This window comes from Poecilia formosa, unplaced genomic scaffold, assembly GCF_000485575.1.
Source record: "Poecilia formosa unplaced genomic scaffold, Poecilia_formosa-5.1.2 Scaffold149, whole genome shotgun sequence".
In the NCBI taxonomy this organism is placed as follows: domain Eukaryota; kingdom Metazoa; phylum Chordata; class Actinopteri; order Cyprinodontiformes; family Poeciliidae; genus Poecilia; species Poecilia formosa.
In genome coordinates this window covers 1307579-1325596 of record NW_006800088.1, presented here as the reverse complement: position 1 = coordinate 1325596, position 18018 = coordinate 1307579, and the positions used below count along the sequence as shown (strand labels likewise).

Here is an 18018-nt window from a genome sequence, read left to right as displayed (position 1 = left end):
TTTATTTAAAAATGCAGTGTTGATCAAGAATAAATGGGTTAAAAAATAAACATTACGATGGATCCCTTTTTGTTTCAACTTGACGCTTTGATGACCAAAACCTTGAGGCTTGTATTTTACAGTTGTTCATTCACTTCTCAGCAAGCGGACCTTCAAATCAAGATTTTTCTTTTCCTCTGTTAAAGGACCTTATGCGCCTCAATACTTGCAAAATGTGTTTCTCTTATCAGCCGTCGCCGTTTGCAGCATATGTGATTTTCCGCTCTGTCTTTTTGTGCCGTGAATGATAAGGTGCGCCCTGAGTGTTTCTGAGAAGTGCAGCGTGTTCCCACACACTGGCATCTGTGGCCACCTTTATGTTAATACTCTGACCTGAAATATGCCACGGCTGTTCGGGAGGCTATTATTAGTGGGCACGCTCCGCTCGGTATCGTCTCCACGGTCTCTCACAGCAGCCACTGACTCAAGGCTAGCTCACAAACCACTGTGACCCAATGCCAAGATGGTGAGCAATAAAATAGCAGCCAAACATGTTTACAAATTCAAAACAGCTTTTATTGTTTTTGAGGGGGTATTAAAAAAGGGAGGCACAAATAACAAGCTCTCTCTTGCTTTAAGGTTTCTTTGGGTTTCTTGATGTGTTGAGTTGGCGACTCGAGTTTGTTGCAGAGAAAATAGAAAGACTGGGTACCATTCCTTGTTTGAGACTCCAGGATCTCGGTGGACTTCCTCCATTTTGAATGGTTTCCAAGGTGAAAGAAGAGGCTCATTTAAAGCACCGTTCATTCATGAACTGCCGCTGCTTATACAGAAAAATTACACCTGATGCTGTTAGTCAGAGCGGAGCAAAGACAGTAGAGGCTTTTCATGTTGGGTGTAGTCAGCATCTCCAGAGTGACAACCAGAAAAGCAGACGACCTGCAGCTTTCCCCGTTTTTGTCTGTTCTCTTTCCATCCTCTTTTTTTGTTTTTCTTCACAAGCTCTTTAATTATATTACTCCTGCCAAAGCTGCTGCAAGTGCAGCCAGTTGGACAATAAAGTCCAGAGCCTTTCTCTGCCTTGTCTCCCGTTTCGTTCTGACTGTGGTCACACCCTTGCACGTCTTCGTTCTCTTCAGCTGTAATCCTCTATCATCTAGAGCTGCTGTCCCCTTCTTGGTTGGAGAACAAAAGGTCCTTCGTGTTTGATTATGTTTAAGTAAGTCTGCAGGTGGATCGCTGTCGTTCCGGCTTCGCCTTGGCTGCTTTTGCTTTTCATATTTTGTCGTCCATTATTCCCTGGGTTTTCTCTACACATCTCAACGTCACTTAAAAACCCCCATGCTCGCTCGCTCTCGAGTAACGCTGGCAAAAAGTCGTGTTGTTTCTTTATTCTTCAGAGAAAATAAAGATATGTTGCTCTGACTAATGTTTTTTTCTAATTGTATGTGGTGGATTGTAAACGCTGGCTAAAGTTAGCTTGAGAACTGTAGATGGTGTCTGGGGCGTGCGCAAGAGCCTGGCCTGCAAACTCTGTGTTCGCCAGTGGTTTCAGACCACTGGCCAGCAGCTGCACAGTCTGTTGGAGAAATAATTACAATGGTAGAGCTCGCTCCCGTTTTTCTGCTCCCTCTTCCCATCCTTCCCTTGCTGGCTGCGATGCTGATGTAGGGTTTTTTGGAACCATAGAAGTATGGGCTGTTGTTAGTGGTCTCGTGTGACGTTCTTTTGTATCCGATTTAGTCAGGTCACTAAAGTCGGGGCGACGTTGGCAGCAGTGTGCGGGATGTGTGTCTGAACAGTCAGGCCTGTGACACATGCAGTGACAGCAAAGACTATATTAACGTAAACATCATTTTGGACAATTTCTCCAGTGCAAGTGCAATGCTGTGTACATTTTTGAAACATTTGAAGGAGATCATTAAAAGATCTGAAAGAGGTGTTCTGGATTCCTGCGTACCGAGTGAAATAAAGCTTGCAAGAAACTTGCTGCGCTATTAAAAAGTTGGATGCATAATAACTGTAAATGTCTTCTTCTCTTAACAGCAAATTCTCCGTAACTCCCGCGGGAACGCCACCAAGGCGATCTTCCTCATCACTGACGGCTACTCTAATGGGGGCGACCCTCGGCCGGTGGCGGCCGCGCTAAGAGAGCGAGGCGTTGAGATCTTCACGCTGGGCATCTGGCAGGGAAACATCAGAGAGCTGCACGACATGGCCTCCCAACCCAAGGACCAGCACTGCTACCTGGTACACAACTTCGCCGAGTTTGAGGCGCTTGCTCGCCGGGCTCTGCATGAAGGTAAGGAGGAGTGATGCAGAATCTTGGAAGTTTCGAGTTGTAAAGACAAAACCTCTGGCTTACATTTCTGGCGTTAAGGAAATAAAATCTTAAACATGAATAATCAAATCTTACATTTCCTCTTTCACGGCAACATCTTTTTTTTTCCAAAGACCAGACACTTCTTGGTCTAACCGATGTAAGAGGGAGATGAGGTTGCCTCAAAATGACCTCCTTCAGTACTTGGTCCTTTTGAGATAATTTCTTATTAATAAAATCAGGCCACCTTTTGAACCCTAAAATCTCTGCCAGGATATTTTTTGCTTATTTTAATTGTGCACAGTTAAGTAAGGACACCCTCCAATGCACAGTGTTGCTCCCTTTGGCTAAAACAACTTCACTGAGATCAAGATCTGACCTTTCACCCCAAGTATTGGAAAAATGTTTTTGTTTTAGGTCATCTGCAGGACTACAGTATAAACAAAATATTCAGTTTTAACAGGATTCTGTGCAAACAAATATGGCTGCTGGGATATATGGCAAGGAAACATTGACATATTTTGACTTCCCTCTGTGTATCTTAGTCAGCAACAAGACGGGTTCATTTTTAACATTTACTGGTCTCGTTTGTCTATTCTTTAGAGAACTTTACACCCAAAGGAACTGCACACCTTTATGTAATATATATACCTTTATGTAGGCAACCAGAAAATATATGAGACTTAGAAATAATCTGAAGCTTTAGGTCAAAAGGTAGCTAAGATTTTGGCAAACAGAAGCCAAGCTAATATCTTCTCCTTCTTTGAAGCTTTAATTTTCCCATCACCATTTGACCTAAAGCAATCTCTTTTTTTATTGCACCTCGTTTCTTTTTTTTTTTTAACCCAGTCCTCATTTAAAAGGATTGGAGTAGTATTTCACCCACAATCTGACAACATATGTAGGGCAGATACTTTCTTCTGTTTTTTTTTCGTCAATAACCGTCCGAGCTCACTTCCATACATCAAACAGCAAATCCATTTTCTCACAGTAGGAAAGAACTTCCTGTAATGTGGTTAGAAATGGGTTTGTTCAGGGCTTTAAAGGCCGTGCTAGCTCCATAAAACATCCCGGCCGAGGGCATGCCAGGTTCGGAGGGAGCTGTAAATCATACGTGTGCGTGCAGGTAGACGAGGCGTGTGTTTCTGCATACAGTGAAATTCCAGATGCAAGCGCGTCGGGAAAGGTCGGTGAGAAAGCACGAGCAAAGGTCGGGGAGAAATTAAAGTTTAATATGCTCCATCATTCAAAGCAGACAGCCACGTTATCAATAGATTATTAGAGAAGCTGTCGCTGCCTTGTCATTTCAGCAGTTTCTGGACCTATTTGTATCAGTATGTTTATTTCTTTTTTTTCTTTATCGTGACAGTCAACTCCCGTTAAATGGCCACATTTTTTATGTGCCGAGACTTAAGAGGCGGATTATTTCCCCTCAGAAAGTTGTACTTTAGTGTGATGGAAACATTGTAATTATTGCCCATTTCTCTTTATTTTTGCAGGCAAATTTCCCCTTATTGACAATTGGTTGTTGTTTAGTTTTGTCTTTCTCCTGGACGGATGTTATGATAAACTCTTATTATCATGAAACTCAAGAACTTTTTGCTATGAACTTGCACTTGTTTTCACCTCCAGACCTCCCGACAGGGAGCTACATCCAGGAGGATCTTTCCCGCTGCTCCTCCCTGTGCGATGAGGGCAAGGACTGCTGCGACGTGATGGCCAGCTGCAAGTGCGGTATGCACACCGGACAGTACGACTGCATCTGCGAGAAGGGATACTATGGCAAGGGCCTGAAGCACGAATGTACAGGTGGGTAATCCTAACCAGTCTGTCAGTCATTCATGCCAACAAAGCTTATCGTTCTCAAACCGCCTCACAAGGCTTAAAATTCTTCCTTTGGTTGCAAAAAAGAAGGTTTTGCTGGAATCACAGCAAGACCAAACGAGTGTATTGAGCCAGGCAAAAAGGCTGCTCAGTTTTTTTGAGAGGTGGACGTTAAATGTTCATCCCGTCTGCTTGGGTGTTCAGAGGACAAATTGTGTTTAACGAATCCAGTGAAATGCTGAGAGGGCTGGAGAAACAATGTTCTGATGTTTTGGGTTTTTTGATGCTTTAGGCAGTGTTTGCTCACCTTCGACTCCGATTCCCAGCAGAACTCGTCACAATCTGCTCTCCTGCTCTCAGCTTCCTCCTTCAAATCACAGCTTAGACAATAATGTCTTTGGTTTATAAAGGCACCAAAAAAAAAAAAACAAATGGCGGCTGTCATTTTAAAACTTCTTATTGCTTCGCTGTCATACAGACCCATTTGTGAACCAAAGTATCTGTTTCATGTGTTGCCAAAGAGCCCCGGCTTTTAGGGCAGCGCTCCCTCCTGCTGCTTATTTATGCTGCCAGTAATGTTCAGGGGCATCGTGCTCAGTGACTTTATTTTAGATGAAAGGCTGTCATGGCTGCAGTAGAGACCAGCGTCTATTTGCATTCGTGAGATCGTGACTGCCAGTACGTGTGAACGTCTTTGGTTTTTGAACTTAAGATGTTCAAAAACTAAAAATCGTTTGCCTGCTGCAGTAGATTTTAATGAAGTGTAAATAAGATGTTGGATTAATTTGGCTTCATGCATGTTTGGTATGAGGGACTGTTGCAAAGTTAGCAACACCAGTTGAGCAATTTTTTTATCTTGTATTTTTTCTGAAGTGCCTTGAGACGACGTTTGTTGTTAATTTGCGCTATAAAAGAAATCAACAGATTTTTTTTAGATTAATGATGCAGAAAGCATGAACTACATTTTTTTTACAGATTAAAGTACAAGTTCAATTAATACAGAAGAAGAAATGTCTTAATAATTAAGTCTAAATCCACCATCTTGTTTGAATCTCTTCTATAATTCATTTATCCCATAGTTGTTTCTGTCCAGAACATTTTAATAATCATCCAATTTAATTAGCATTTCAGAGGTTTCAGTGAAAATCAAAGAACAAGTCAAATACTTTAAGTTATTAGGACGACTGCCTCAAACTAGAAAGATGTTTTCGCTAAAAGCAATTTTAAATTGCTGCAGGGAAAATACAAGTTGAACTTTTCTTTTTTTACTTTGTGAAGTTTACACACAATTTACATTCTGTTCACTTTTGGTTTGATAATCTCCACCTTTCCTGGTGTAATGCTGCAATCTGACTCTGTCTTGTGATTTTAAGGTGAGGGGTTAACTTGTTATTTTTACTGAATGTGCAATCAGCGAATTCACCAAGGATTATAGTCGTCTGTGAGTGTTAGGAAGCAGAAGAGCCAGCAGATGCACTGGCTGCCCTCGGTGTCTGTGTTTATAGAAGCTAATTGCCGCATTAGGCCTCAGTCATTTAGACAGCTACTCCGTCTTAGACATGTGGAGGGGTTAACGACTTGCAATTATCCTCTCCCGTCTCCCCTCCCGAGACGACTCCGACGCAGAAGTGTGATCTAAAATATTCCCACTTTCACACATTCACACTTAGTTGCTTTCAACCTTAAAGTTAGATGCAAAACATTTCATAAAAAAAAACAACATAAAACGTAAGAGCTTCACAAGAAGATGAAATGCAAACGAAAGGGCATCTGAAGGCAAAACGCACATTTCCACGATTCTCGTCTCATCTGGAGCGTCCGCCGCGCATTAATCTGTTTTTATGGTTTAATTAATGTCAGGCGTTGGAGCAGATGGAGAGAGGAAGGATGCAGCACTGCACTTCAACCACAACTCAGGGAAACTTCCTCTGGCTCCTCCACAATCAGACATATAGCGGATCTCGTGGGAGGGGCAGGGGGTGATCTTGTTGCTTGATTGTCTGAGGCTCTTTTCATGTTACAGAAGTGAAATACACCCTTAACCTCAGCCAGTGTTGATGTATGTGTCTCTATAGAAACTGCTTGGAAACATTGGCAAGCCCAAAACACTTCAAACTGCAAGCTTTGTTTTCATTAACTCATCTGAATCTCCCTCGTATATGTGCTAAAGACAGACTTTATGAACTCTCACTCGAGTTATAAGGCTGTCTTGGAAATAAAAGTGGCTCCAAAACCAATTAGATTTAGAGGACATAATTAAGAAAGATGTAAAATCTCTCAGCCGACTCCTGCATCTTTTTCTGATGTTGTTTATATGATTGTCGAAGCAATAATCGTCGAACTAATTAACGCCATTCCCACAGTTTAGCCCCAATAGTTACAAAATTAGACAAAAGCGTAAATGTTGCAATAAAATGTTTCATCTACTCTGGACGGTCACTGTGGCATCATCAGGTTTTACAGTTGTTGTTTTTTTATGTGGTCGTTTGAGTTTAAGAGTCTTTGCACTTTGATTTAACGTACTTCAGTCCCTGACACATCTGAAAATAATTGGTCCAAACTATGAGGCCGTCAGTGGGTCGTTATTATCGCTGGCAGGAGGGCTCGGTTGGAAACACTATCTAAATCTCTGCGCCGCGCAGCCGTGCTGTTTATGAATCTGTCGTCAGCCAAGGGAAACAGCCTCTTCCACAAAACACGACTGGAATCCCGGCAGATAGAAACGAGCGATGACCCCAGTTCCTGCATAGTTTGGCACTAACGGGCCGAATCGGACGCCGCCGTCGTTTCCCTTTGAATGCCGAACGCGAGCCCTGGATATCTGCGTCGCTCGGGATCAGCGGAGGAATGGGGAAGTGGGTAAAGCGGAGCAAGAGGGCTGCGGAAGGGCAACATGTTTTCCTCCTGTCACACTTTCTGACTTATCAGCCTCTTCTGTAGCTGTAGAGCATGACAGCAGCTCTGGACTGTGTTAGCGTGGCTCAGCAAAGGCTTGCTCTCCTCCAGATGAGTGGAGAATGAAAGGGAAGGAATGGAAGAAATACATTCGTATGTCGAGGCTGACCCCGGCTGACTCGTCTGCTCACGATGTGGGTTTTTTTTTCCATTGGCATGAAAATGTCAGCTCTATTTAACCTGATGTTACACACCTCACCTTTCTATTTGGCTGACTTTAAAATTGGCTTGCCTTTATTTAGCAGAACACGTTGAAACATAAGCAAATTTTTACTGCTTTCTTAGGTCATGTTAACCTCCTGACCTTTAATAAAGTCAAGTTACTGGTCCGTATATGAATGTTTTCCTAATCCAGGTCCTTGGATTGTGCTGTCTTTTATGATTTAGTCGCATTCGTGCTGCTTCACAACTAATTTAAAAGCGTGAATTATCTTTAGAGCGTTTCATCATGTTGCGCACACAAGCTGATAAAGATTCATGAAATTAAACCAGGTGTGTTGAGGCAGAAAACGTTTAAATCACGCGGGTCGGTATGCCCAGAGGATTGGGGTCAGAAAACAACATCTTATGAGAAAACCGTTCTTTTAGGCTTTTGGAAACTCGTAGAACTGTGCAAAAGTCTCGAGTCTTTCTTTTGGTGCTTTGGACCGTGCAGAGTGGATCATTATGCACTTTGTTTCAAGCACATAGGTGTGGTTTCACCTCATTCCTTTGGTTTAATCTCTGAGGGGAACAAAAAGATAAAATACTATTTTAGCGTCAACAAAGATCTATTAGCTGGAAAATAGGTATACACATCATTTTAAGAACATAGTATCTCATGGGTCTCACTGGAGTTTTTTTTTTTTTAAAGCCCTGACTTTAAGACCAAAAGGTTTTTGATGTGCACGTCTTCTTTTGTCCTCCACTTGTCTGTTTTTCTTGTACAGGTCCAGGCCTTGGCCCTGAAGCAAATGAGAAGCAGCCAAAAACCACGAAACTCTAAAAGACCTGAGAGAATATTTATCTAGACCACTTTAAAAGTAATAAAAAGTCTCCCTCAACTGATGTAAAAAGTAAAAAAGAGATTTAAAATATTTGCACAGTATATTTTAGAAGACAGTTTTGAAGTATGGTCAAAGGGGAATGTGTGAAATGCCATCAGCGTTGAATTTTATTACCTTAGACATAAAAAAAAACTAATAAAATGTGATTTGGCATACGTTTAGCTGAAATCGTTACTGAATAAACAGTTGCGTTTACAAACATTTTTGAAGGTTTGAGTTCACTGGTGTTTTCCTCTGGGCAGATCGTGTTTCCCTGAACCGCTGCTGGACGAGTGTGTGTGACCTGGAAATGAAGACACATCCTTAGATTATTTATCCCTTTTTCAGGATATTGACTTCTGACTGGAATGTTGTTGTTGCAGCCAAGCTAATCTTTGCAGTGATGCTAAACAGCAAACACGATTATCCAGTGAATGAAACCCGTCTTCATCCCTTGCGGAGACGCGTGGCGGCATTGAGCTTTGACTCGACCCTGCTCAGAACAACATCCGACCGTCTGTCGTCAAGGACGGGACGCGCTCCACTAATCGGCTCTGTGGAGATTTGTGACGTGAATTAGCAGATTTCTAGAACAGAAAGCTATAAAAGCGATGAAAAATTAGTGAATATAATCATCGCATATCTGCTTCCAGTCTTCTTTTCCTGATGCTTGGCTGTAAGATTCGGTGCATAGTCGAAACAAAAGCACAGAAAGCCACAAAGCAGAGAGGTTGTTTTTGTAAAGGAATGTGGCCAATCTCCACATGTCACAAGTTATCACAGCTCTGGACGCTTTGCAGCTCAAGTCGCTTTGTACTGTCACACTGAAGCTTGCTTACATGGTTGTATGCTACGCAGATGCAGCCTTTGCTGATAAGTGCCGCCTCAGATTTCTAATGAGCTTACTCATATTTTAATATGCCACTTTAAAGGTTCTGATGGGTACCAGATAAAAGCACCGAGTCGGAATAGATCACCCTAAACGTACAGAAAACACCACACCGGTGATCCTCTGAAACCCGATTTAATTTTTCAGAGAACGTTTTGAAAATAATGGCTAACTCAAAATTAACTAACATAAGAGAAAACCCAGTATCAAGTTGGAAAAAAATACTAAATTAGTAATAAATGAAGCTAGAAGATATAATATATCTCCAAATGCATCACTGAAAACATTTGGAGACAATAAAATCAAATTTTATTGGTAATATTCCTACATTGCTGGACTGAGGGAACCTTCTGACAGCTGGCGTTGAAACTCGTTGAATTCCTCCGCGTCTCGGCTGCTTGACAGCGTTTAATTTTCCGGGCTGCAATCCTGTATAAACTGCTCATGAAGTAAGATGACACAAACCTGAGTCCTATTTGTTTTATGTTCTTCTGAGAGAGTTGAGACGAGTTTCTGATTAAACTGCCTGTGCAAGCAAAAGGCAACGTTTTTCACCGTCCGTCCAATGAATTGCACTTATCTGAGGTCATTTTGTGGGAATGAGTATTTGTGCTCAACTTCGCATTAGTATCAACTCGTACATTGCAGAAATATAAGAACCTATTACTTTAAATGCAAAATCAATCTACGCAAGTAAGAGTAACAATAATAATATTACTCAAGCAAAAGAAAAAAGTACAATGCAGTAAAACTAAGTGCATTTTTCCCCAAATGTTACTCCAGTAAATGTAGCTGGTACATCAAAGATAACAAAATTAGTAACCTATTCTTGTTAACAAGCTTATTGGCGTTGGCTAGTTATCATTTAGCTATCACTATCTGCATCCAACAGCATTAATCAACTCACTCTGTTATCTTGGGGGGGGGGAACTGCAAAGTTTTTGCCTGTTCATGATTCTATCACACACCTGCAGCAGCAGCAGCAGTTCTCCGTTGCTGCCATTCAGGTGTAAAGCCGACGCTCATGTTGCGTTTAAAGGCAGCTCAGAAAAACATGTTACGACATTTTAACAATGGATTAAACAGTTGTTAGAAAAAGTGCCGCTGGGCGGAGGGGGTTTGGACTACAACTTATTTACTCTAATACAGGAAATTTACTGGAAAACACTAATATGGGGTGTCCCAGCCAAAACAGGAGACTTGACAGGTATGTGCACCACATATATACGGTAATAAATGGTAAATGGATTGATAGCAGTCATTTTGACCGCTCAAAGCGCTTTACACTCGGTTAAGCACCAACATGTGGCAGGAAGAACCTGGAATTTAACCCACAACTTTCCTTTTGCAAGACGGGTACTCTTCCCACTATTCCTCCCTCAGTCAGGTAGAGACCCGCCGCTGCATAGAGGTCGCTGATTCCAGCCTGTTGCATCCAGGAGCGTCCTCTGGTTTTGGAGGCCTCTGGTCCACTGGCGAAGCAGGACTGTTGGCCGGGATTGGTCTGCGTGGAGTCGGCCCGTTTCCTCTCTCTCCAAACTGTTTTTCCGTGGGTGCTACTCCTAATACGTTAGACATTGTTTTAAATACAGATCTAATCCCTATTTTTGAAACATTTGGAAGCTGAAGGTCAGCCAGATGAATCATAAATGTCAAATAAAAAGACTGTTAACCAAAGTTTGGCATGTCTGATTGTTGTTGGCTTCGCAGTCTCCCCGAAGATTTAAACTAGACTTTTCTTTGCTCAGTTGCTTGTTCTTGAGTATTTTTCAAACTAAATTTATACCAGAAAAAGTAAGTTTGGTTTAAAAAATGTTATATAAACTCTCTTGTAAAGTCTGTATTTACTTTTCAAGCAAAAAAAAAGTTATTCCTTCCAGCGTCAATAGCCACGGCAGTCTGTCTGCTCCTGTCCAGTTTCTTACTCCTCTATGTTTTTGTGGTGGGAATTTAAAGCCCAAGTTGCTCAACATGAATTCCTGCTCATTTTGGTCTCGGGGTCAAACGCCTGGGATTTCCTGACAACAAGCCGAGGAGGGTTTCTATGCTTACACTCCCCATTAATTGCTATAACTGACCGGAGGCAGGTTTAGGTTGGTGTTTTTCTTTAGTGCAAACCAAGTGGGAAAAAAAGAGAGAGAGAGGGAGGGCAGGTCTTTCAAATGGAGACACACATCTATGGATGGAAAGCGTTTGGTAGCTGAATGTTGTGACTGTAGCTCTTTGTTGGGACAAGCAGGAAGAAAAATGTCTTCCTCCTAGAAGTCTTTCAAGACGGGGGGAAGTTTTATGGTAAATAATTGAGCTTGTAGGGTTTGTAAAATCAGAGAATTTGTTGGTGAATTAGTTGTTCTTTGGATGAACCTGTCGCTGCTGCTCTTTGTTTTGTTTCTGTGACAGGAGTGCACTAAGAAAGTAGTCAAGTTTATTTGTGTAGCACATTTCAGCAGCAAGGCAGTTCAAAGGGTTTACACTGTAAAAAAAAACATCATACAGTCACAATTATGAAATAAGCAATAAATAATACATTTTTCAAATTTCATCATCAAAATCACATCAAATATGTTGATCAATGTTTCAGTTTTTATGAATCAAAGGCAACTCTAAATACGTGAAACACTGATTTGAAGGAAATCAGTGTTTTGGTTGTTTTTGCAGTTTTCTGGAAGTGTGTTCCAGATTTGTGTTGCATAGAAGCTGAATGCTTCTTCTCCATCAATTCGTATCATTTTAATTTCCACATTTGTCATAATTCAAATAGAAAGGTCTATTTTGGGGATATTTTATGTCGGCTCTTCCAGAACAAACACATCGACGACGATCCAGCCAAATGTGCAGTACCGTAATTCCGCCACACGTTGGCGCCATCAGAAAAAATCCAGCGGTTTCTGAAAGGGGGTGATGTTGCGCTTTACAGCCAATATCGGGTTATTACTGTAACTTCACTCCCACCGTAGCAGGAAGTGAAATTAATCTAGGGCCGCTCTTTTAATCGACAATAAATTGCAAAAATAACTTCCTAGATACTGAAAGTTCCAGTAGTTATGGATAAATGGACAAATATATTCACACACAGGACATTTAAAGAACTGTGTACAATTAAAATAATTATTGGAAAAAATATATATATTCGGGCAGAGATTTGAAATTTAGGTATAAAAGGATTAAAGACCAAAAAAAGTAGCAAAGAAGGAAAAGGAGACATTGTTTTTATGATTTATTACAAATGTGAGCAGCTTGGTGTGCACACACATTTCTGAGTCGAAACATTTCAGAACCTGCTTTGACTGCCGTTAAAGTTTCAGGTCTTTTGTAGCTTATCTGTACCACCTTTGCACATTTAGAGAAATAATGTTTTGTTTGCATAATACCTCCTTAAATTCAGCTTGTTTGCCTTTCTAATTGACTCTCATCTGTCCGGATTTATTTATTTATTTATTTTTTTCACTTTTTCAGTTCGTGTTTGGATAATTTTTGTGTGGTCTTTTGGCTGAAGTGTATTTATTAACAGGAGGTAATGAAGAGGGACACAAAATCATGTTAAGAGTCAGAAAGTCAGCAGCTGTCTTTTTTTTTTATTGGAAGAGAAACATTTGTTTTGTTTCTACTGCCTTCAAATGTAGATCCACAGAACAGCTTTTTGTTCAGATCACATCTTTAGGCACCTTGTTTAGTAAGAAATATTCACACATGACCTGTAGAAAAGTAATTTGTTTAGTTGCAGTTAAATGACCAACCACACAAAATGATTTTCCTATCCTCTAATAACTGCTGTTGTCACCAATGGTGAGGAAAATCCAGGCATACTTTGAAAATTTGAGTGAAACTCCAAACTAACTGCTTCAAATGACAAAACGCCACTAAAGTAGACGGGAGGATCTGGAAGTGGATGAATTAAATGCCAGCTTCATAGACTGCTTTGCTGAGGAGATGAAACTGAACTCTGGAGCTTCCAGATCTCAAGAAAACGATCAGAAAACAAAGTCAGAGAGGGTGGAAATGGGAAACCAGAGAAAACAAAGATCAAAGTGTTAGTCATCACATAATGAAATGTCAGACTTGCTCATGGTCAGTTAATTGGGTACATTTTATAAACAGCAGTCAGTAATTCCTATGGAAGCAATAAAACACTCAGTTTTCTCATGCAGCTCCTGAGATTCACCTTCTCCAATAAGTACGGCGTGTTTAGTTGTTGTTTTTTTTCTCGCCTATATATCGTTTGTCTACAAACAGGCCGAGTAACTTAAGTCAGAGCAGTAAGTGTTTGAGGAATTTGGAGAAATGGTGACATGTCGACTCCAAAGGAAATGAAAACGGCTCGTCTTGTTTAAACATGTTGGTGTTAACCTTTCGAGTGTTGCGTCGCGTGGTTCCAAGCGCGCTGAAATCATTGAGATCATGCCGCGTCCCCTCTATTACGGCATTTCTCAGCACACCGACATCTGTAATCAGGCACACCGGCTTGGAGACCGTCCTGTGTTTGTACAGTTGTTTAGCGGTCTGCCTCCGTCTTCCAGGGGTTTCCAGCATCCCAGGAGCCTCTAATAAGCGAGCGGGGACGTCTTTGCTGCTCTCGGATGCATCTAGCGATTGTGGCGAAATCTTTTCAGGAAGAGAACTGAATAACAAGCGGGACAACAGTAGACGCTCGACCTTTTGCCATTTCCTCCCAGTAGAGCTGCTTGCATCAAATCTCAACACATCTATTTTTTTTCCCGCTGTCTTCTGCGGGGTGGGGGGCAGGGGGGCTTGTGGAGGTCCCTGTTCCTCCCAGATGCAGGCGTTGTGTGACAACAGATGTGCAGCAGCCAGACCTCTATTTTTACCCTGCAGCTCGAGTGAAAGAATCACTGGGATTCCTGCGATTTGATTTAGGTCTTCCTGATGTCTAACAAGGGGAAGATTACAAAATATTTCTAACTCCAGATGAGAAAGTTTGTGTTGCTGTAAGGATGTAGACATACAGGATATCTATGTGTGTGTCTCGGCTCATATATGCACTGGTTGTTTTTCCATGTATAACAGATTGTTGTACCTTTAAAGACTCACCGATGGTTCAGACTGATGGCTTAAACTGTGACGCTAATGATATGGTTAGGTTGAGAAACGTGTGAAGAGTTCAAGAGAGTGACGTTGTAGATAATTGATGTTTTCTGGTCCTGAGGAAGTCATAAGGCAAATAATTTATCTGTAAGTGAATCTTTGGTGGCTTGAAAAACACTAAATGCGCTTGTACGGTGGCCCAGAAGGGTCAACAAGATAACTTATGCTACAAGAGGATTTATGCTAAAGCAGGTGTTATGCTGTAACACAGTAATTACACTAAAAAGGGACTTTTGCTTAAACCAAATTTATTCTAAAATAGAAGTTATGATCAGATAACTTCTAACAGGATAACAAATTTTCCCAGACGATAAATTATTCCAGAACGTATTGCGACAAACAATAACATTGTTGTCTTGAGACCATGTTCAAGTAATATGATAGTAATAATACAAGAATATTTCTCAAAGATCAATAAACTTTAAAATTTTGATGAGCATTTAAACATTGGAACTATAAAACATTTTAAATATCCAAAATAAATAAACGAAACAACAGAAACAACAAATAAATTATTTCTGAAGTCTCTGTAGACAAAATTGTCTTTCAAAAAGGGGAAAGTTGAGACCAAAGCACCAGCCTGATAGAAAGAGAAAAGAGAAAAACGACAAATCAAGCAAATTAAAATTATTGACTTTATTTTAGTTTATCATGTTTAACTGATTTATTGTTTATTGTGACAGGCCTAGTTATGAAAGTTATGGCTTTTGATCAGGGATCCCCAAACTTTTTCCTGCGAGGGCCACATAGCTGTTCCTTTCTCTGGTTGGGGGCCGGTCTCAGTTTTTGGAGAAAGAAACCTTAGAGAATTCTTGTCGACGGGGGGGAACACATTCGCGCTTTTAGATAAATTTTTTTACCCAGAATGCAAATGGAAAAAACCGTGAGTGAAACGATGACTGGGACTGACTAGTATATATTCCATTGAGGGAAAGTTAGTTTCACATCTGCTCAAGCCCCCTGGTGGTTGAAGAAAAATCCACATATAAACCGGAAAATACAATATATGAAAAAAAAACACTGAATGCTCTCTGGTATGAGGAGGCGGGTCGGATCCGGCATTGTTCAGGGGGCCGGACCAAATGACGTGGCGGACCGTAGTTTGGGGACCCCTGCTTTTGATATTTGTTTTGTGGCTTTTGTTGCTTTGTAGTTTTTGCAGTTTTTGTACTCCGTACCCTTGAACTTTCCACATTGTTCCTTTTATTTATTTTATTGTACCATTACATGATAAACCAAAACAAAATGATGCATTGGTTGCAGTAATTCAAGTCCTACAACAAATTTCCAGGATTCTCCTGTATTTAACTCCATCAGTTCCGACTCCATGCAGAATACAAATTACATCCCACAGCATGATGCAGCCGCCTCCGCGTTTCCCCGTAGATATGATTTGTAAATCAGGATGAAGTCCAGCGTTTGTTTCCTCAACATATTGTTGAACAAGTATGGTCTTCTAACCAGAGCAACTTCTTCAACATATTGGGTGATTTTGGTTGATGCCTCATAGTTTTGCTTTAGAACTTAATCAGAGATGCTCAATACCAAACTCGTGATGTGCATGTCTGGGGATTCCTGTGTTTTAGTGGAATAGACTTTACAGTTTCTCACAAATTTGTCTGTTTATGCACTTGAAGTGACGGTTTGAGTTGTGTGAGCTGTCTTTGCATGCTACCATTGTTTTTTTTTTTATAGTCCAGGGGAAAGCCCTGGAATTTAAGATCCAACTTAACAAGGTCTCTTGTGTGAGAAGGCCTTTGACCGCAAATGACCAGGCCTCTGCTTACTTTCATCACCTCCTTCTGCAGGATTTTAGGGTTTCCTTCATACCCAGGCTTTGAAGAAGACGGACGGACGGATTTGGATGACCACACATTTTAAACGATCGCAACCTTTGCTATTTTAGCCACCTGTTTTTCTCACAAAAAAACTAAAATGCTGGTCGCTTGACTCTGCCACCCTCTGTTTTTACAAAATCCAAAAGTATTCAAGTGCTCAAATACTGTAATCAATAAAAAAAAAAATGTTTGTTCAAAACCTTCGCAATACAGGTTTCAGTTAAGTGTGACTGACGGGTGATTTAAAATCGCCAGTATTTACAACTGAGAGTAATTTTAGTCATCTAGTTTGTGGTTTTTAAGTGACTCAACTCATATTTGAGTGTTTTGTCATTGAAATGAGCCACTTTTTCTGCCTTGCCGACTTGCAAAGTTTGAATAAACAATCAACCTAGGATGCATTTCTTTGGAGATCAGGAGGGAATAGGAAGACTCGAAGAAAACCCTATACGCAGTAACCTACCATTATTAAAGCTGCTCCTTAAGTAGGGTTATAAAAACAAGTAAATCATTTCTGAAAGTCCTCAGTCGTGCCAGTACATTTCAGTCAGCAACATATTTTTTGTACTTCAAAAATGCAGGAGTTGAGCTTCAGGGTTTTACATTCTGGACTGTAATAGTCATGTCTTTGTTCGATCTCATCCTCTTAGTTATAAAATATCACAGATTTATGGTCACATTTACATGAGGGGAGTAGTAAACGCTCCAATGTAGTGTCTGTCTGTGTGTGTGTGTGTGTGTGTGTGTGTGTGTGTGTGTGTGTGCGTGTGTGTGTGTGTGTGTGTTTTAAAGCACATGTTTGTGGATTTAGTTGGACCCTGTTTGTGATTGTGGCTGGGAAGGCAGATGTTCTGCCCCCCCCTCTCTGGACCTCCTCTCAGTTTCCGTCTGGGTCTGTTTTTAGGTCTGGCTAATCGAACACACTCTCCCCTCCCAGGAGATCCAGGAGATTCTCGTGTGATAGTAACTTTGGCTCCAGGACTCGACGTATCTGCCAGTTTACTTTGACTTACTTTGTGTTACAACAAAGAACTTTAACAGATGAACTTGCCTGCACTTGTGTTTTTCCACCTACTTTTTTTTCCAGCTTCTTCTTTAACCTTAACAGACTTCACTTTGTTCAATTTGTTACTGTTTAGTTGAGTCTCAGATTAGCTTTGTTTTCAGAGGTGAAGTTTAAATCTAATTAAATTTAGCTTTAGTAAAAATATTTTTTATGTCTAGTTGACCGGCAAGAATAACACATTTTTCTTTTTTTTTTTTTTTTTTTTTACAAGACTAGCGTTGATTAAAAAGAGTCAAAAATGAGATTTAATTTCAATATTTTCCAAGATCTGAGTCCGTTTGATATGATCATTCAGTAACAAGGAGCAGCAAATGGAAAAAGATTCTTTTTAGTTAACTAATTTTTATTTTTACTTAAGCTTAAAATATTTTTGCTGCATGGATTCAATGTCCTTATGGCACTTCTGCATGGTAATGATGCCTAATGTTTTGAAAATTCAAAGAAAGTTTCATTTAAATGTCATCTGCAAAGCAATAAAAAGAAAAATCATAGAAAGGAAAGCTTGGCTAGAGCGCATAAAAAGAAGAGGACCTTGAGCAGAACCCTGAGGGACGCCACGTCGAAACTACGGATGTAAGAAAAATGAAGTAGCAGGGTGACATACTGCAGTTGGAAGTGTTTTATCAGTCAATTACTTGGTAGTGTCAGGTTGAAAAACTTATTGGAAAGTGTTTGTTTCATTTCTGGTAAATGTGACATTGCTAAGCACACAACAAGTCACTTCACTGATTCATGGTTGTTATATGACAAATACTTCCTGGTAAGGTTTAGATGTCCTAGTGTTGGTAAATTAAGTGAAATTATGATGTAGAAAAAATAGAGACAGTTACTTCAAATAGTAGTGTAATCACTGTAACTAATTAGTCATTACCATATATTTGTCTGCCATATTCCAGTTTCATCATCAAAACATGCATTAACACAACACATGTAACATTTATCAGCTTAGTTTTACCACATAGTTGCTTCATGGTATTATAAAGGTGTTCTGTGTCTGTACACAGTCCAGACGGAGCAGA

General features: G+C 40.5%; 1 protein-coding gene across 3 annotated transcripts in view; it reads left to right on the top strand.

Annotated features, from left to right (window-relative positions):
- The window catches only part of svep1 (sushi, von Willebrand factor type A, EGF and pentraxin domain containing 1), a 96424-nt gene that overhangs the window by 28467 nt on the left and 49939 nt on the right, over window positions 1-18018 (top strand). For all 3 annotated transcript variants that reach the window (XM_007563657.2, XM_007563656.2, XM_007563658.2), the window contains 2 exons: window positions 2026-2281; window positions 3932-4108. In XM_007563657.2, the coding sequence (XP_007563719.1) occupies window positions 2026-2281; window positions 3932-4108 (433 nt within the window). The remainder of the gene's footprint in view (window positions 1-2025; window positions 2282-3931; window positions 4109-18018) is intronic.